The 20,866-nt window shown below is 43.9% G+C and overlaps 1 protein-coding gene and 1 long non-coding RNA gene across 3 annotated transcripts in view; one reads left to right on the forward strand and one right to left on the reverse strand.

The window, feature by feature from the left end:
• Positions 1-254: 254 nt before the first annotated feature.
• On the reverse strand, positions 255-1,347 carry LOC142047783 (uncharacterized). The gene is made up of 2 exons (XR_012657033.1): positions 890-1,347; positions 255-752 (listed from the first exon to the last, which is right to left on the reverse strand). It is a non-coding gene; the product is annotated as an uncharacterized LOC142047783 (long non-coding RNA).
• Positions 1,348-2,362: 1,015 nt separating this feature from the next.
• The window catches only part of OPTN (optineurin), a 36,986-nt gene continuing 18,482 nt past the window's right edge, over positions 2,363-20,866 (forward strand). The window contains exons 1-9 of one of the 2 annotated variants that reach the window (XM_075064261.1): positions 2,363-2,586; positions 6,434-6,610; positions 8,927-9,114; positions 12,622-12,792; positions 14,190-14,266; positions 15,665-15,796; positions 17,706-17,796; positions 19,321-19,436; positions 20,271-20,420. In XM_075064261.1, coding sequence (XP_074920362.1) covers positions 6,445-6,610; positions 8,927-9,114; positions 12,622-12,792; positions 14,190-14,266; positions 15,665-15,796; positions 17,706-17,796; positions 19,321-19,436; positions 20,271-20,420 — 1,091 coding nt within the window. In that variant the 5' untranslated portion in view covers positions 2,363-2,586; positions 6,434-6,444. Of the gene's footprint in view, positions 2,587-6,433; positions 6,611-8,926; positions 9,115-12,621; positions 12,793-14,189; positions 14,267-15,661; positions 15,797-17,705; positions 17,797-19,320; positions 19,437-20,270; positions 20,421-20,866 lie in introns of both variants that reach the window. The other variant, XM_032798322.2, reaches the window with a different exon arrangement.

Genomic DNA, 20,866 nt, shown 5'->3' on the forward strand with positions numbered 1-20,866 from the left:
AACTCTTAGATATATTTGCATATTCTCCCCTTTTCCCTCCAATACATGTTGTAGCTGTTCCATTTTGTATTAATACTTAACTAATCATTAGGTCATAGAGAGAGAGAGAGAATGACTCTAGGTTTGCCTACACAGCAACTAGACACCCGTGGCTGGCCCATGACAGCTGACTTGGGCTCAGGCTATGGGGCTGTTTCATTGCTGTGTTACTCCTAGGGGAATTCTGTGCCAAAAAATTAAAAATTCTACATGCATTTTAAAAATGTGTGTATTTTATTTGTCAAAATAACATTATATAATCATACCAGTTTCAATTATTTTACTAATTTATTTCAAAATGTCTGTAAGCAACCAAGTCTATAACAAGACACACAAAATAATTCCACCAGTAGTTAAAGAAACCACTATAATAACCCAGTTCCCGTCTCTCTGCCCCCTCTTTCTGAATCCAGCCATGGGGCATGCCCCAGCTCAGACACCCCTCCCCACCAGAGCCCAGCTGCAGAGTGCTCTCCTCCCAGCCCAGACACCCACACCGCCTACCCCTGAGAGCCCAGGGATCCAGAGGGAAAAACAGCCTGATGCTGGATCCAGCGCTTGCGTAGAAATTCCTGCATGCCACCTACTTCCGTCAGGGCACACTGAGAATTGCAGTTGCCAGGGTACCTCCAGCTCACACACCCCCAGCAGTGTCTTCTATTTGTGAGCTGGGCTCAGCTGGGTCCAACTGCCCCCAGTGGTGGCCAGCAGCTCTGCAGCTCATTTTGAGCAGGAGGGGGGAAGAGAAATTTTGCGCACACATTAATTTCTGTGCAAATTCTGCATGCACAATGGGGCACAATTCCCCCTGGGGAGTACTGTGTAGACTTGACCAGTGGGACCCTCTCACCTTGTAGAGTCCTAGAGCTGGGCTCCAGCACAAGCCAGGAAGCCTACACAGCAATGAAACAGTCCTGCAGCTCGAGTCAGTGGGTGTCTAGGTGCTGTGTAGACATACGTGCTGTAGCCTGGTGGAAGGGGTGCCGAGAGCCACTGAACCAGACTCTAAAGCCTGTATATGATGGAAACCATTTCAAGCCAGGAGGTGTGGGAGCACCCCCAGTCCTCCTAGTTCTAGCCCCTAAACCTGGTGGTTAAGAAACGCACCTGAGAGATGAGAAAGCCAGGATCCCCTTCCTCTGTTCCAGTGATTAATTATTTATCAAAAGGGGAAGAGCTCCAGGAGGGGAGGAGAGCGTGACCCACAGCAAGAGACTGCGGGTGGGAAGGAGGTAAAAGGGGTTTTCAATGGGAGCAGCCATTTCAAGGAGAATCCTAGACTGAAATCAACCCAGTCCTGTCTGGGCCATCCCTAGCTATTTTGGTGCCCTACGCAGACCCCCCTGTCATAAATAGATAGCTAAGGGTTAATGTTTCTTTTACCTGTAAAGGGTTAACAAAGGGAACCAAACACCTGACCAGAGGACCAATCAGGAAACTGGATTTTTCAAAGTCAGGGAGGGAATTTCTGGGGGCTGAGTCTTGGGGTCCCCCAAGCAAAGTTTGGGGGACCAGAGCAAGGCAGGCACTATAATTCCTGTCTGGTGGCAGCGAGATAAGACCCAAGCTGGTAATTAAGCTTGGAGGTTCATGCTAGGCACCCACATTTTGGACGCTAAGGTTCAGAATTGGGAAAGAGGCTTATGATACCCCCTCCCGGGGACAGCTGTGTTGGGCACCAGGCCTCTGCAGGCAGGCGTGGGCTGGCCCCAGCCCTCCACGGGGGCACTGTGTGGGGCACCAGGCTTCTGCGGGCAGGAATGGGCTGGCCCCAGAACTCCACAGGGGGCTGCGTGGGGCACCAGGCCTCCTCGGGCAGAAGTGAGCAGGCCACTTCCTGTGAGAAATGGACTGACCCTACCGCAGCTGAGCCGGGACAGGGGCGGAGCAGGAGCGGGGCCTTGGGAAGAGCCGGGGCGGGACGGAGCAGTGGGAGGGGAAGAGGCAGGAAGAGCCGGGGCAGGGGCGGGAGCCTGGGGAAGAGCCGGGGCAGGGGAGAGCTGGAGCAGGGTCTGAGGAAGAGCCGGAGCTGGGCGGAGCAGTGGGGGGGAAGAGGCAGGAAGAGCCGGGGCAGGGGCGGGGGCCTGAGGAAGAGCCGGAGCGGGGCGGAGCAGCGCAGCCTAAGGAGGGCCCTGACTCTTGTCTTTCAGGTGTCCCAGGGCAGGCCGCGGGCGGGGATGTCTCCCCCGGGGAGGTTGTGAGGCGCTGGCTGGGGCAAGGGGCGGATCACGCCGCAGTTTGGCAGCCCGCAGCCGCCCTCCCCCGGGCGGTGACCACCATCCCGTGCCGGGGGGTCGGCGCCAAGGCAGGACCCGCCCTCCGCGGGCGGGGCCCGGGAAAGTCCCCGGGCGGCGGCTGGCGTCACGGGAGTCAGCTGAGTGGGGCAGGGCGGGGAGCGAGGCCTTCACAACAAACCTGTCCCCGCAGCGAGGGGCGCCGCGCAGGACTGGCAGTGGGAGCCTGCTGCGGAGCAAGGAGGTGGCAGCCGGCCGGGCGCGGCCGAGGGACGGGGCCGCTGGGGGAAGCAGGTCGCGGGTTTGAGCTCAGGTGAGCTTCGTCCTCCGGGGCCTGGGATGAGGGAAAGTGAAACTAAAACCCGTAGCGCGAGGGAGGGGAAGGGGCTGGCGCAGGTGCCGCTTCCAGACAGTCACTGCCGGTGGCACGGTGCCAATGCGGGGAGCCGGCCCTGAGCCCCGGGAGGAGCCTCGCCTGCTCCCTGGGAGAGCCTGGCTCTGCTCTCCTTGCCCCTGGGTCCCCCCGGAGAGCGAAGTACTCAGAGCCTGGGCACGTTTAGAGACCCTGCGAGCTCGGACATTCTCAGCCTCCTCCTTGCTCATGGCTCCCCCACCCCCCGGCCAGAAGGGACCCTTGGGTCAGAGGAGATGATTACCTTGTATACCACAGGCCAGAGAACTCCCCCCAAATAATTCCTTTTAGAACTGGGATATAGTGCGGTGTCTGTTTCAAACCACAGCCTCTGCACAGTTGTTGATTGTCACACAGTAAATAAGCACCCTGACATTCACAATATGCCAAAAATCAAGTTACTCCTATTTCAAAACAAGCTAATCCCCAAGAACCCCAACACTTTATGTGACTAGATTCCCCCCGGCATGCAGTCTGGGACTGTGGTGGGCCCGCAGTTCCTCCTGACTCTCTTTCTCGCTTGCCCCCCATTACCCCTGGTTGCCAGGAGCTGATCCAAAAAAAAGCTACAAGCGAAAAACAAGCCCAATTTCTGTGTTTATTTTTTTGTGAGTTTGACATGTCTGAATCACTGTTGTATGTCAGCTGTCCCCATCGTGCTTCAAAATAGCCATTACTTCAAGAAATGGTAATACTGCAGAGTCATGGCTCAGAGCCCTCAGGCTTAGAGATAAAAAAGGAACTGGGGATTGTGGCCTTTCGATGGAGGCACCAGAAGAATCAGCAGTGTGTTTTGTGGGTTGCTCTGTATCTTTGTAAAGAGAACCTGGTAGTAGGTGGCTAGAGCTGGGAGGAGAGACATGAAAAACTGCATAGTTTAAAAGTGAGGCTGAAAAGCTAAATCAAGAAACAAGATCTCGCCCTGCTATCATAAAGCTGTGACACTTAGGAATGCTGCTAAGAGATTGTTCTCTCCTAGCCTTGACCTATGTCAGGTAACTGGAGCTGTGGAATAAAAGTTAAAGGTCCCATGATAAGAGTAAGTGTCCAGAGATGACTTACATTCATCTCCATGTATTTAAAGAATAAATGATTTTTAACAAACTGAAGGGGCGTGAACTACTGCATTGCTAATTACTAAGGATTATGTTTTAGTCACAGGTATTTTTAGTAAAAGTCATGGACAGGTCACCGGCAGTAAACAAAAATTCACAGCCTGTGATCTGTCCACGACTTATATTATGTACCCCTAACTAAAACTTTGGCCAAGGGGGCTCTGGGTGCTGGGGGGGGGGCAGCGGGGTGCAGCCTGGGACCCCCACTGGTGTTGGAGGGGGCAGACTGCAGTGCGTGACCTAGGATCCCTGCTGGTGCTGGGCAGGGGGGAGGGTTGGCGGGGCTGGCAGGCTCCCTATCCAGCTCCACACATCTCCCTGGAAGAAGGTGGCACATCCCTGTAGCTCCTGGGTGGAGGGAAGGCCAGGGGGTCTCCTGTGTGCTGCCTCCACCGTGAGCTCTAGCGCCGCAGCTCCCATTGGCCGGGAACCCACAGCCAGTGAGAGCTGTGAGGGCAGTGCGCAGAGCCCTCTGGCCCTTCTGCCTAGGATCTGAAGGGATGTGCCAGATGCTTCCGGGGAGCGCCCCACCACGCCCCATCCCCTGCTCCAGCTCCCACCCAAACTGCTGCTACGGGGAGGGGCACAACGGCCTGAGACTGCCCCAGCAGTGGTCGGTGTGACTGGCCCAGGGGCTACCTGATCTGCTCGGGCAGCCCTGGAGCCAGCCGCACCAGCTGCTACAGAGGTCACCGTGACCTCCATAACAGACAGGCAGCCTTACTAATGACATACCTCTTCGTGCATGCCCCTTTACATGACCTCAAGGTTTTGGTTTCATGGCCACCCTTCCGGTGGATGAGAAGAAATAATTGAGATTCTCACTGGAACCCGTTGGTAGAACCGTTCATGTTAGCTGTTGAAACCAGCACTTACAGCTCCTTACAGACCAGGGACAAGAAACTGGAGGCCTGATTTTTCTCCCCCTTTTTGCTTTTGACACCCATGTCACTCCATTGGAGTGACACCACTGTGGTGAGTTAGAAATTTGGGCCATATGACTCAAACCTGTACCATGACTGTGGAGAGCAGAAACAAATGGTGTTTTTAACTGAGCAGCTTGCAGCTATTTCTGTTCTGGGGGTTTCCATGTGAGCAATATCTTATAAATGTGTTGCTGTTTGCTTATCCCATTTTATTTGTTTGTTTATTTATGTATTATAATTAATAACACATGTTGAATATGGATGGTGCCAAAGCTTTGTATGGGGCTTTACAGAGTTGAAGGCCAGGTCCCTGCACTGAAGAACTTAGTCTGTATTGGACAAAGCAAATAAAGATAATCAACAAAGAAAAGAATTAGGAAAGGCAAGGATAAAAGAACAGATACTATTTACTGTAAACAAATCCTAAGCTGTCACTTTGTAAAATTGAGAATGTTTTGGAGCATCATAAGTTTAATTAATTTTGTTATGATTATGGAGTTAGCTCTAAAATCCCTCCCTCCCTCTCTTACAATTAACTTGTGTAGTGAGAGTGAGTCGTGCACCGGGCTGAGTCTAAAGGCCGAGTTTGGCAGCACTGGATTCAATTCCCTACTCTGATGCTGGTTTGCTGAGTGACCCTGAGCAAGTCCCTTCCCTGTGTCTCCCCCCATCTAAAATTGGGATGATGATACTGGCCTCCCTTGTAAAGAGCTTTGAGTTCTACAGGTGAAAAGTGCTATATAAGAAAAGGGCAGTATCTGTTCCTGGCAATAGAATTACAGCTACAGGACCACATTCCTGAGTATTTGGTTTTCTGATTTCAATAATTACGTATTGCATGCCAGCACCACTTTCACCGGGCTGTCTGTCTCTTGAGCTTGGCCTCTGTGGCAACCATCAAATGCTTGGTGGTGCTCCTAATGGAATACAAATAAATACACTATAAATTATAACATACCAGCCTCTTAACATCCAAATGCACAGAAACTTATGAGAAGGCCTGATTTAAGAAGGGGTAGAAAGGGACAGGTAGATTAGATAATGTAAGGCCATCTGTAGTTGTTCTAGAAATACCTTTTTGGTGTAGGGAGGGAAAGAAAACTTTAAAGTGCTTTTCCTAAACGTTACATGAATATATTGTCTCATGCTATAGAATTAAAATTTATAATCACTATTCCATGAAGAGATATCTTTGAGATATAATGTATCTTAATTAAAATGATCTTTGAATAGTTTTTTCCCTCAAAAAGCATTTTATCAAAAAATCAGTTTGTGTTTTAAAAAAAAAACATTTTCATTTTTTTTTTTAAAAATCATTGATTTTTATCCATCCTGATGTGTTCACAGTAGATTGTGTATTGCTAAGGAGATGTGCTGCAGAGTTCTGAGTAAAGGCCCAGCATTGTAGGTGAATCTCTTGGAAAAAATGTGGATGAAACAGTCAAGTGCTCCCTGGTTTCAAGTCAAAGCCATGTGCAACTTACAGGGGTTTGCCTCAGAGTGATGATACAAGCCCATGTTTGCTGACTGGTTATCTGGTATAGTCTGTTGTGGTAAGCTCAGTAGCAACACTCCTTTGTCATGGCAGGGCAGAACGATCCAGTGGTGTATCCACGGTATGTCTCGGTGGGTGGCTAGCTACTGGATTTTCTTGGTATGCAACTTTGCAGCAGGAAATTAAATTTCTCTTTGTTAATCTTATTATAGTCACTGCAGTGATGTCCAGCAAGCCGCTAAGGCGTCCTGCTGAAAATGGTGAATGTCACAAGAGTGAAACGGGAAATGGACCCCACAGTCTGGTTTCCCCTGTGCTTGGCACGTTTACCCCAGAAGAGATGGTGCGGCAAATGAAAGAGCTAATTACAGAGAACAATGAATTAAAAGGTAAATGAGAACCTACCTTGAAATGTAGAGACTAGATTCTCCGTGGTCTTGTACTGTACCAAGTGGGTTTAAAAACACTATCAAATACAAATTCTGCACCCAATTACAGTGGTTTGGTAACATTTTACCACACTTGCTTGCACTGTGCATAGGTGTAAAGGTGTAAGGCAATACAGAATCTCCCCCATGCTATATGGTAATATTTAAGGTGATCTTATGAAATTGAATCTGTATGGAACAATAAGGGGAAACAACCAGATTGAAGTATAACTTGGTTTCTTGAGAATTATAGAAATAGTTAGTACAGGTTTGCAAAATTAGTATGAAAACTTACCAGACCGGGCACAAAATCTGTTTGGCTATGATGATTGAGGCAAAAACAAATGACATTTCCTCATCAAGGAAACAAATGTATTTGCCCTGGTCAAATAAAGTGTCTTTTCCCTCTTCAAGGCTGGGTTAGTGTGACCCATTGCCAGAGAGTCCCATGAGCCATTAGGCTTTTAAAGTTTATTTTTCAAAACAACATTCTGTATTTAAAATATAGATTATTAATAATTCTTATAGCACTAATCATGCATTACTAATTACACGGGTTACATAAAGGGATACATTTCAGAGCCTTAAATCAATACAATACACAGGATTTATGCTGAGATAAAATAAGAAAGCTCTCTTTGACAGCTCTCAGGGCAAATGGAAAGCTAGAGCAACATATATAATTCATCAAAAAATGAAGACCAGTTATCTGTACACACATACCATTTGTCTAGCATCTTGTAAGATGCCGTGTCTGTAGAGGCAACATCACTAATACTGCTCATTAGTTGTTAAAACATATATTGATCTTTTCCCGATTTGAGCACCACCTTTTTAGCTGTAAGAGCTCTTATTTTTACAGCTGTCAGAGATTTCCAGAGTCATTAAGTCCTCTAGGATGTAAAGCCAAGGGTATCTTTCATGATCTGGGAAGCAATATGTAAAATAACTTTATTAATGTCTTTTCAATATCATGCTTGGCAGTCCAATATCATATGAAGTAAAGTTTTAGGATCAAACTTTCAGCTCATGTAAACTGGTGTAGCTCCATTGTCTTCAGTGGATTTATACCAGAAGAAGAAATAGTCCTTTATGTATATTACAGCTCCGGCACACTTTACTATTGGAAGCTAAAGAAAAGTACATTGTATTTGAAATCCAGTAACCCTGAAAGAAATTAGTCTTTAAAGTGGCTCTGACATGAAGTATTCTAATTCAGTTGTCCCCAACCTTTTCGTCTGGCAGGCGCCAGACGAAGAACTGTGGTGGCAGTCAAGCATCTGCTGAAATGCCAAATTTCGGCGGTGACGCCTCTCAATGACGTCGCCTCCGGGCACCGCGTTGGGGAGCCCTGTTTTAACTGATCTGTTGGAGCCCTTTTGTAATTGTGTATCCTCACAAATTCATGATGTTTATAAAAGCCTTCTCACCAAGGGAAAAAATAATTATATGCAGGGCAGCAATGAGGCTGATTATTTTGTCTGTTTAACAGCACTTTGTGCCTGATCAAACAGGAAAATAGTATAGCTAACCACTTTCAGCCATAGTAAGCATCAGTATAACTGGTAACACTTTCAGACAGAGATGTGACTTTCAGATTGACAGCATGTCTTTTAAATTCAGTGCCTTTTGTTTTTTGTGGATGTTAGAATGTATGGTCCCTGGCTGAGTCTCACATTTTGTGTAATGGCCCTAAAGCTCTTTAATTTCCTTTGGCTAGATTGCTTTTTATTTAAATAAGGATCAGCATTGGCTTCCACATGTTATTCTCACTGAAGTCAATGGAAATTGCATGGGTATCAGAGTGCATAATTGGATCCTGAAGTATCTTGGGTTTTGAATATTTAGACTGCATTTATGTAAATGTGTAATCAGGATTTTTCCAGTGAGGCTCAAGAGTATGGTCTGATTCTCCCCTGCCCTGTACCTTTGTATAGTTATTTATACCTGCACAAGATGCAAGGAAGTGGAGAAGCAAGTCACGCCTTCCTTGTAAATGGTGATCTAGTGGTAACCCAAGAGATTCAGAGACCACGGACAGGTAATTTAGTGTTATGGCAATACTATTTTTTTAGAGGGCCACGAACAAGATCAGCACCCCATTGTACTAGATACAACAAACCTATAGGAAGAGAGTCCTTATCACCGATAGCTGACCATCTAAATAAAAACACCCTGCTCTTCTGTGCAGAACATTATCACTGGGCTGGCTCAATTTCCTGCTTCTCTGGCAAGGGATTAGTATCTGTTCATATGTTGTTTCTGAACACTGTCTAGAAGCCATGAAGATACATAACCAAGCTATGAAGGATCGGTATGAGGAGCTTTCTATATGGCGAGAGAAACAGAAGGAGGAGCGGGAGTTTTACGAGTCCAAGTTCAAAGAAGCTAAACATTACTTGCATGCCAAGTGCCTTGAAAACGAAGAGCTGCAGAAACAACTTCAAAGCTTAAAAGAGAAAGAGGTAGGGTCTGAAATGGTAAATAAACGTGGCCAGTTAACTTTTTATTTTTTAATGGGAGGAGCATTCATATCACTTTGTTACACTGTATTTTTTAACGTTTTTCTATTTTTGGTGTGTTTTTACTTTAAAGGGATTGAATCATAATGGAAATCATTGGCCTGATTTATTTTCCGAAGGTAACTGACTTCCAGGAGACTTGAGAAAGCAGGCTACAGCTGAGAGAATTAAAACTGAACTTCGGATATCTCATTCACTTTTCGTTCTCTGTTCTGTTTACTCATGTTTCTGTTTTGTTTTTGTTTCCTGGTTAGTTTTTTTCCTTCTCGTGCACTAGTTTAGTGCTCTTCCGTTTGGGCTTCCAGTGTTTCAGGAGGAAGTGTAAATGCAAAAAACAAACAAAACAAAACAAAAAACACCAGAAACCCTTCCCACGATTTCCATCTAACTTTTTTTTAAGTCATAAAAATACTTTTGTTCATGTTGGGCCAAATACATCTCTCGTCTGCAGTATCTATATTTTGAGTCAATCTAAAGTGCCTGTCTGCATCCCTCTAAGTAAAGGGAAAAGTTGTTTGTAACTGAGTGGTTTGAAACAGGGTAGAAGGTGCCTTAAGCAAGAATATTTTTGCCCCTTCCCCACATACAACAAATACTAAAAAGTAAATAGGGAGCCCTCTTGAGCTGCTCAGGGCCCTAAGCAATAGCTTGGTCTGCTTATGCTTAGCGCCAGCTCTGCTCCCTGAGGTAACCATCTAATAGCATGGCAACATTGACCTGCATATATCCTCATGTAGGAGGCCTATATTGAAGAAACCTGTTTAAGGTTTGTACCTGGGATATGTACGTGGAGATATATTTGCACCTTCAGGTGTAGAACGTTTATTTAAAATTCATACTTCCGGGTTTAAACCAACTACTAGGGATTAGGATGAGATCTTCATGGGGGCAGATCACAGCACATCTGCCTATTAAGGGATTTCTTGCACCTTCCTTCGAAGCATCTAGTGCTACCTAATGTTGCAGGATACTGGTTGTTTATTATTCTTATTCGTTTGTATTAGATGAACTACAAATCTGGTCCAACCTGGCAGTTCTTATGTTCATTCAAATTCAAACCTGTCATTTCACTGGCGTTCAAAGTTTGATGTCCATAAATTCACTCTGTCACTTCTTCACCCTCTGAAATATGCTTTTGCGTTTGGCTGGTGGACAGGACTCTCTGTCTATCTTCCAACCCCAAAGGAGTGGAGTGTGTGGGGAATGGGGTAAGAGAGAAATTACTATAGGTAGAATATAGGAGAATGATCAAATCAGAAAAGAACAAACATCTTGTAAAAAGAATGAGAGTACCTTCTAGACAGAAAACACAGAGCGGGAGTTAAACCCCATGTTAGACCAGAGTCCTAAGATTCTGATCCTGCAATGAATTCTGCATAGGCAGAAGTTATTGGAGGCCCTTGGCAGGCCCAGGAGTTTCAGTCTAGACCCTGATGAACTCTAAGGGAGAAAACACTGTTCATTTTTTAATTCATAGTATGTTAAACTAGTTTCTCAAAACTTCTCTTTAAAGTGATGCTATCAGATCAGACTTTGCGCCAAATTAATTTTTTTTCAAAGCCTACCACAGAGAGAGATGCTTTTCTTTTAATATTTTTGAATATTTTATTTTGTTTCCTGTGAAAACTCTGTTTTAAAAAAAGCTAACCAACAACAGACTGCAAGATTTGCAAAGTAAGACCTGCAGCTTTTACCAGGGCATGAAAACATCAAAGTGACTAGAGACAAGTTTGTTTTCATTGTCTGAACTAAAAGAAATTCAAGAAGTAAAACTAGATTTTTTTTTTTTCAGGGTTAAGAATCTCTTATGGTGATGACCTAGGCAAGGACACTTATTACTGTTTATGATTTCTAGTCTGACAATGTCACTTACGCCGAGACTATTTTCCCTTTTAAGGAATTGTCCTCATTGTAACCTAAATTCTCTTCAGAGAGAGAACGTGAAACAGTCCCTTATAAGGTGAACTTTATTTAATAAACTTCTCAGTGCCACTTTGAATCTTATCTTTTTACTTTAGCCTTTTCTTAATTAAAATGCCACTTGCTGCTCGTTAGGTGACCTCATGTGCTCTCTCATTTTCAACTACTGATAAATCACAGATCTATCCTCTGGCCTTCACAGGGTGTAAACACTAGCACTCAAAATGGTTTTGAGAGGAAAAACTCCTACACTTCTGCCTTGCTGCCAGCAGGGGCTGTGATAAGGCTACTTCCCCTCCTGGTCTGAACACAAAATCAGAGGCAACAGGAGGTGGAGGAGATGCTATATGAGGAGAGGCAGCACCAGAGCAGATGCCAGCATGACCAAACTTTAGGAGCTGGGGAAGGTATAGGGGGAGGGGGTGGGAAGGAACCGGGGCAGAGGATGTAGCTTAGAAGGGAATGGAGGAGACTGAGGGGGGTTGCCCAGAACTCATAGTGGCAGTGTTGTAGGCTGTGAGTGGAGTGGTGAAGCCCCCCGGGGCAGGAGGGAAAAAGCAGGGGCAGAGGGAGACAAACTCAAGGGGAAGGATTGGGAGTGGAGCAAGACACCATAGGGAGGGGTGGAAACTGGAGCTTAATGATTAAGTAGAGGCCAAAAAAAGGGGTCCTCAAATCCTTCCCCCACCCCCTGAGGAGGGAGGAGAGACTCTGGGCAAGATGTGGGGAGACTGTGGGGATTTGGAGAGACCTTCTAAGGAAGAGGTAAGAGGGAGAGATTTGGAAGAAGGGATGGGGGAAATCGCAGATGTGAAGAGATGGGGAATAGGGGGAGAGACTGTAGGGAAAGGAGCAGACGGGCATGTGGAGAGATTCCAGGCAGAGAGGAGGGAGGATCCCAGACGAGTTGGAGAAAGAGAAGTGAGGAAGAAGGTTGTACACAGGAGAGGGAATAGTTATAAGTCCAAGGAGAGACTAGTGAGGATTGGGGAACAGGGCCCAGAGTATTGGAGTCAATGATGGGGAATGAGGAATGAAGAGATAAAAGATTTAAAGTCTACCTATTTACATGGCCCACACACTGTATTGTCCAAGTATTTAAAATAGTCCTGTCAGCACTATGGAATTTACTTTACTGAAGGACCCGGTGAAAACACATTATTGAAATGTAGATGGAAGAGAACTGAATTTGATGAGCTTGAGTCTCCTCTTGCTTACACCAGCAACTCTGCTGACTTGAGTGGAGTTACTCCTGGTTTATAGCAGTGTTGATGAGGAGAATCAGGTGCATGTTTCTAAACTGGGCTCCAGCCTTTCAGGAGGTGGTTGCGTCATTTGATAACTTAATTTAATGCAGTCTGATCAAAGCAAATTTAAATAGTTTATTCACTGACTTTTTCTAGGCATACCTAATGGTGGTCAGGGTGTTTGGGATGCTGTTGTGTTGTCTTTGCCTCAGCACTTCTGCTTGAGTAGTTTTGGATTTCTGTTTGTTTGGCTAATATGGTATGTATTTTGCATCTTTCCCAGGAGAATTGCACAGCTCCTAGGGAGGAAATGACCCAGGAAACAAAGCAGCTGAAGACACAGTTGCTGCGGCTTCAGGCTGAGAAGGCAGATCTGCTTGCCATCGTTTCAGAACTGCAGCTCAAACTCAGTGTCCCTTCGACAGAGGACTCTTTTGTTGAGATCAGAATGAGTGTAAGTTATTGGGAACAAACCATTAACAGTGCCATATCTTTGCTTCAAGAAGTATCAGTTGGCCTATTGCAGGAAGAGTACAGAAAGCACAATCTGAAAAGTCTTTGTGGTTAAGACAGGATATTTTTGAGGGCAAATTTCTGTATGATCTGAGAGAGATGTAGCAGTACAGTTTCCTGTAATAGTAATGGTAAATGCACAGTTTAGCTCAGTCTCTGTGCAATGTGTTGAAAAGACAGTATGCCACTTTGAGAGGGGGACTAGCAACCCCAACCATAATAGCAGAAACACAGGTTGCACAGAGGATATACCCTAGCATGAGTGAATAACGTACTGTTCTTTTGAATAGTTAACTTTATGCTGGGGATTATTCTTTAAAGAGATGTTTGTCTCCCTTCTTCTATAGTAATGAGGGCCCTTATGCGTGTGTGAGTGAGGGCTGGAGAACTAGATGGCATTTCTGTTCTCCATTCTCTCCTGTTCAGTCTGTTTCCTGTACACTATGCTGACTCCACTCCAGGAAGATGCCTGGAGCAGGCATTGCATACCATAGGTTCACTTTTGTGCTGTATTTAGTTCAGGGGAAAACTTGTATGTATGTTGGGTTTTTTTCCTAGTGGCAAGGAAAGGGTTCCATTTTCTCTTCACAGAAATTAGAGATGCTGTCAAACTCAGCTTAGCTCAAATTTTATATATTCAAAACTTCTGTGCTGTAACTGTGCTAAAAACAGAGAGAGCTACTTTTACCATCACCATTGAATCTGTGGAAGCTTCTTCATGGACAAAATCGTTTCTTGATCGTATTTATAGTAGTGGATCCATGTCTGGAAGGGCAATTGCTGCATGAGGCTGAGGGGGTTTAATTCACCCTAACTCACTGAGGTTCTAGAGTTGTTGGGGAAGCTTCAAGCTGCGAGCTCAACGTATTTCCTGTTATGGCTACTAAATTCAATCAGGAAGACATTGGACTCTACATTGGCAGAGAAAAAATATTCCTTATGAGAGGGCAGGTTGTTGGCTTCCCACAAATGAGTGGTTGTTAGACCTACTGTGGAAGTCATCTCTGATATTGATAAGCATGTCAATTGCCTGATCTCTGATTTTTTTTTTTATTAGGGAAAAAATTAATGGCAAAAGATTGCAGGGGGAAGGTATGGCTTCTCTGTTGTCCTTCTCATTTGATCTGTATAACGGGGTGGCCAGAGTACATGTTAAATATTAACTTTTAAAATTTCCAAATGTGAGATTTATTCCCTGGAATCTTGTGTAGTTGTATTGTCATGGTGTGATTCTTCCTAACCTTTCTCTTATTGAAAAAGTAAATGAAATAAAAGCAGATTCCAAATTGTCGCTAGCTAGTGTAATATCAACGCTAATGTTATTTTTATCCCCAATAGGAGGGAGAATCAAATGCAACTTTAAAAGAAAATCAGGATGTTAATAGCCAAAGGACCAACAACACAGCTGCCTACATGTATGTGGAGTCTGGGGCTGTTTCAAGCTTGATATTTTTTTTTTTTTAAACCAAAATCACAGAATGTAGTCCTTAAGACTCTTCTCACAATTCTGTCTTCACATGAACTCTTATCCCTGAGGCTTTTTTCCTTGCTGAACTTCTACTTCTTCATAGGTTTAGGCAGCTGATACTATTAAAGTTTCCATTTTGGATGCTGCCCAATTTAGTAGCAAGGACTGGCTTAGATAATCCCATGTGACATGCTAGCTACATTTCAGTAGCACGTAATATGATACCTATACATCCTATCTCAAAATTTAGGGAGTTATGAACATAGTGAATAGCCAGACACATACTCCCCACGCCATAAGGAGTGGAAGGTTGTGTCATATCACAGGAAAGTTAATTTCCTTATTACTTGTAGTGAGGTCTCAAATTTGATGTCATGAACTAATGTGTTTTCCATTAGCATAATCTGATGCAAAAAAGCACTTTATGGGAGTGAAATACTACAGGGTTTATTGGCTCAGAAATAAGGCAATTTTAATGAAAATGTCATTTTTCTGGGATTTTGGGGCAAGGGGGAATTGTTTTGTAGAGAGATGTGAAATTTTGCATGTTTAATTGGAAAAGCCATTTTGTGAAGACATCCGCCATGAAAAGCAACACTTTGGTTCCACAAAATGACCCGTAATATATTTGTGACTATTTTAAATGTCAGATTTCTGTTTTTGCATAGACCTACTCAGTTAAGTGGTTAAATACATCCTTCCTCTTATTGTGAGTTGTTTTTGAAGTGGTGCTCAAAGCAAGAACTGCACTCATGGTCATGGAGCCAGATCTTGAGGATCATCGGCTGCCAGTATTTTAGCCTTTTGGCAAGACTCATTTTCTGGATGTCCAACTTGAGACATCCTAATGGGGCCTGACTTTCAGAGGGCTGGTTCTCAACAATTTCTGATCCCTATAAGGTGTCTTAAGTTGGGCATCCAGAATCACTAGTCACTTCTGAAAATCTTGGCATTCAGCTAGGCCAGGGATCGGCAACCTTTCAGAAGTGCTGTGCCAAGTCTTCATTTATTCACTCTAATTTAAGGTTTCGCATGCCAGTAATACATTTTAACGTTTTTAGAAGGTCTCTTTCTATAAGTCTATAATATATAACTAAACTATTGTTGTATGTAAAGTAAATAAGGTTTTTAAAATATTTAAGAAAGTTAATTTAAAGTTAAATTAAAATGCAGAGCCCGCTGGACCGATGGCCAGAACCCAGGCAGTGTGAGTACCACTGAAAATCAGCATGTGTTCCGCCTTCGGCACACATGCCATAGGTTGCCTACCCCTGAGCTAGGCGAATGGTGGACTGTAAAGTTAATTTGTAATCACCTGTACTAATAGCATGTTTGAACATAGCAGGAGCAGATCTGTGGATGAACCAAAGAATTTGGAATCTGAAGAGCTTACTGTTAGCCAACTTCTTTGTTGCCTTAGAAATGAGACTCAGATGAGGGAGACCCTTGAAAAGGAACTTCAAGAACACAAAGAGAGGTATATAATAAATGGATAATGGTTGCAATTCAAAATATTTGTTACCATCAGAGCCATTTCAACCAAAGCTACCAAACCCGTGGGTAGACAGGAACAAGCTGAAATGTCAGTATGATGTTGACAGTAGTATATGGGTGTAATAGATGCAGCTGTGCATTGACCAACATTTATCTCATAATGACTCCTTTATTGTAGCCGTGGGAGGGGTAAATCACAGGTTCTCTTCTTCTATCTCCTGTTCTCTTAAGTCTCTTAACACACAACAGTTCAGGATCCTTTTCCTGTTGCCCCCTCTGGGCTTGCAGCTTCCCAAAATTGAAGTGAAATGGTATAATGGATATTTGAGAACATTTTACTTCCTGAATTGCTCTCACACTGTTCTATGCAGTTTTCCAATGAAAAATAGATATAGATATATAAAATAGAATATCAATGTTGGAAGGGACCTCAGGAGGTCATTTGGTCCAACCCCCCCTGCTCAAAGCAGGACCAATCCCCAGACAGATTTTTGCCACAGATCGCTAAATGGCCCCCTCAAGGACTGAACTCACAACCCTGGGTTTAGTAGACTAATGCTCAAACCACTGAGCTATCCCTCCCCTCATGGTGTGGTGTCCTTTCTATGGGACCTTGTGCATGTCAAATTTTATATAGTGGGAATAAAAATAGTTACTTCACAAGGCTTTAATTCTTTAATATTTGGGACTCTGATACTTCTTTTTCGAAAGCTCCCTAGAATGCCTAAAATAAATTTAATTCCAGATACCTAAAATGAATGTCCCAGATGAAATTGCATAAGCTCAATCACACTGGTGTAAATTGGAAGTAACTGTTCAAGTTAATGAAATTTCACTTGTGTGAATAGAAGCTGCTCCACAATTACCATTTTGCAAGGACTGTGTGAGATCTGTTCAGAGTGGACACTATACCAGTGCAAATCAGTCACATAATGGTTCTAAACGGCCTTCCTAGAAGTGATGATAAGCTTATCATTTGGCTATTGGCAATGTCTACACTGCAATTAAACACTATGCAGTTAAACACCTCTAGCCTGAGCCCAAATGGCTATACTGCAATTAAACAGCTCCATGCCCAGAGCCCCTCAAGCTGACATGGGCAAGCTGAGAATGTTTAATAGCAGAGTAGACATATTCTCAGGGTATGTCTACACTGGAGTTTGTTGTTTTTTGTAGTGTTGGCAGGCGTACCCATGCTGGCTTTAATCTGGCTAGCCAGGTAACAATAGAAGTGAAGACGTAGTCATCACACGTTTCTGCATAGGCTGATTGCCCCAGTAAAAGCCTGCCTGGGACACTATGTATTCAGGTTGTTAACTAGAGTCCATGCTGCTATATTAGTATGGATGTACTTACCCACAATATAATTGCATCTTTATTTGTAGTGTAGATGTATTCTCAAAAAAGTGTGAAATTCTTCTTACCATTTGAAAACCTCAAAAGCAAAAATGTTTTCAGATTTAATATTTCTGATTGTATTCCCAACTTCCAAGAGACGCAAGGGACAGATGCATCCATACCCGTAGAAAAAGATTTTTAGAAAGTAGCTTTCATTTGTATTGTGGCATGATCACTATGAAGGATGATCACTACAGCTGAATCCCACTTTATTCTTGTACCATGAAAATCAACTTATATGTCTTTCTATATAAAATGAAGTAAGGGCAAAGTATGTAGAATCCAAAAAAAATATCAGCTTTTGGACATATCTTCATGTTTCAATGTGTGCTTTTTTTTTTTTAATTCTGACTCCTACGGGAAATGTTCATGGTAGAGTAATATATACAGCAATAGCATATGGTATCTGAATGCTCCCACTTTTTTTAAAATGCTCATTATCTCATACTGAATGTGTGTTGAAACTATCGTCATTGGCTTCTTACGTTTCTCAGGCTATCAAAGCTGGAGAAGGAAGTGGCTGATTATCTGGAGAGTGGAACTCAAACAGAATGGGCAGAAAAAGAGGATGAAAGTGCAAAGACAGTATGTACCAGTCATCTGGGGGACACGATTTTGAGCAACTACAAAGAACTTGTTGGGGCAGGTAGGATTAGGGTTAATGATACAGGTGTCCAGCCCTTTGGCTGCAGCTGAGGAGCACTGGGCAAAGCTCAAGAGGAAGATACAAAGGGGAACTCCATGCTCCCCTGATCCTGGCTTGGTTCTTCTGAAGGTTGTTCTAAATTACACAAACTACCGATAGCCCCAAGAGAGAGTTACAGCAGCCTGGAATCAGTGGGACATAGTGGAGTCCCACTCATGCCCAGCTATCTTGACCATGCTGTCAAGTGGGAGCCAATAAAGAACAAAGTAGTAAGCTCACAGTAGCTGGCAGTTGTATTTTGCATAAGCTGGTTTCTCTGTTGCTCGAATGTTTAGCCACAAGTACAGTGAATTATAGTAATCAAGTCTGAAGGTGATAAATGCATGGATTATTGGGGCCAGATCTTCAAGGAAGAAGGGGTAGAGGATTGCAGCAACTGAAGGTGGAAGAAGCTGGTGGTGTGTTTGTGTGTGTGAGGGGGTTGCTGCCACAAACCACTTGAAGGATAGGGGAGTCCCAGCCACTGATACCCACCATCCCCTAAATGACCAGGTAGTATCCCAGCCAAACTACCTCTCCATACCAGTCTGATGAACAGGTTGGGAGATGTGGCATTTGTGGGAGAGGAGGGAGATGTCCCAGCAAATTTCTTCAAGTATTTTCCTCTTCTGATCACTTCAGTCTTGGCTGGGTTCAGATTGAGTCAGATACCCTTAATCCAGATGTAGGCATTGTGACATATTTATGACTGTGCTGGCTGTATCTGTGAAAACATGAAGTGTACAGCTGGGTTTCCTCAATGTATTGTTGGCAGCAGAGCTTATGTTGTTTCACCAACTCTCCAAGCAGCTTCTCACCAATGCAGATGATGTAGGGGACCAGGAGAGTAGGGTGGATCTTTTGGAGACCATGCAGGTGAGAGCCCTTGGGGATCAGGAGCAGTTGCCCATCACTACTGAGTCTCGGGTGAGAGGGAAGACTTCAGGTGTTGCAGTGCTGTACCATCTACTCCAGCTATGTCATGTAGGCGGGTCAGCAGCAGCTTGGAGATGGTCCTTGTCCATTGTTAGGAGGAGAGTTGTTTTAAGTGCCACTAGGGTTGTGGCTGTGCTATCCTCTGGTCTTGAAGTTTTCAGGAAGTTGAGAGGTCACATGATGCTGGAGTTTGCCTGTCATTCCTTTCCTGTTTAGAGACAGGTGATGATTGGAGAGGTAGTCTGCAGCCATTTTCCCAATAATTTTAAAGAAGTTTGGGGTGCCCAAAATTGCAGCTCTCCTTTCTTTAGGAATGCTCAGTAATTGCAAGATCTTTATATTAATCTCACAGTGGAGCGGAGTTTACTGGTGCTGAATGATTTGTGCTATTCTCTTTAGAAAGAGAATGGTGGTTACCTGATACAGGTGTCTAGTTTGTTTGCAGTTTTCAAATCTTGAATTGTCTGAGTATAATTTCCTTCTAACAGGTTGGTAGTGAAATAGAAACCCTGAACCTGCAGGTCTCATCTCTCTTCAAAGAACTTCAGGAGGCCCATGCTAAATTAAAAGAAGCTGAGCTGATCCAGAAGAGGCTTCAAGAAAAGTAAGGCTCAGAAAAGGAAATGTTCTGCTGATGATAATCTTAATGTTCATAACCCCTTCCAGCTGGGGAGTTTAACAAGCTTTACAAACACTTACTGGTGCTTTCAGATCTACTTATGAAAAGCACTATATTAAAGCTAAGTATTGTTGTTGATTAAGCCTTATGATACTTCTGAGAAGTGGGTATGTATTAATCTCATTTTACAGGTCAGGAAACGGGGCCCAGATATCCAAAAGTATTTAGGCACCTGACTACTATTTATTTCTGTGGGAGTTAGGTACCTAAAGTACCTTTGAGGATCTAGTCCTCAGTGGCTTTCACAAGATTTGAGATGCCACCACGAGTCAAGTAGAGTTAGCAATAGACCTCAGGAATCCTGATTTACAGACTGAGGATTTAATCCTTCCTGATGTGAAAGGGCATTTTAAAATAAATGAAATCCCTTGAATAAGGAGACTTGCAATCTTAAGAAAAGCAGTTAAGGGCCCAATTTGAACCATTATTCACATGAGTTCTCAGCACACTTGAAAGTCAAGCCACTTACTTTTTTTTAAATGCACCTAATTAAGAGCCTCACTTCAGGCACCCATTTTTTAAAACTTTTAGCCACGATTCCCATCTTTTTGAGGGCATATAACCTAAGGAAAAAGGTATGGTACAGTCCCTTTATTTTCTTACGGTTATGCATTGGGTTTTTTCTTCAGTCTCATGAAATAAGCTTTGGAGGTAAATATTAATCATAAATATAGGTTCTCTTTGTATGATACTCATCACGATGGCTTCGATCAAGAAAGGGAGATAGGAAAGATAACCACTCTCCTTCCTTTTTGTCAGGTGTCAGATACTTGAAAGAAAAAACTCTGCTAGTTCAGCAGATTTGGATGAGAGGCAGCAGCTCCTGTATACCATTAAAAAGCTAGAGCTTCAGGTAGAGAGCATGCAGTCAGAGCTCAAACTGGAACAAGCCAAAACAAAGGAAGAAAAGTGAGTGTGACAAGATTTTGTACTTTACCATAGATTCTCCTCACCTGACCTCTACATATCTTTGGCCTGGTCTACACTATGTGTTTAAACCGATTTTAGGAGCGTTAAACCGATTTAACGCTGTACCCGTCCACACTACGAGTCCCTTTATATCGATATAAAGGGCTCTTTAAATCGGTTTCTGTACTCCTCCTCAACGAGAGAAGTAGCGCTAAAATTGGTATTACCATATCGGATTACGGTTAGTGTGGCCACAAATCAATGGTATTGGCCTCTGGGCGGTATCCCACAGTGCACCACTGTGACCGCTCTGGACAGCAATCTGAACTCGGATGCAGTTGCCAGGTAGACAGGAAAAGCCCCACAAACTTTTGGATTTCATTTCCTGTTTGCCCAGCGTGGAGCTCTGATCAGCACAGGTGGTGATGCAGTCCCAAATCCAAAAA

This window comes from Chelonoidis abingdonii, chromosome 1 (genome assembly GCF_003597395.2).
Source record: "Chelonoidis abingdonii isolate Lonesome George chromosome 1, CheloAbing_2.0, whole genome shotgun sequence".
Lineage (NCBI taxonomy): Eukaryota > Metazoa > Chordata > Testudines > Testudinidae > Chelonoidis > Chelonoidis abingdonii.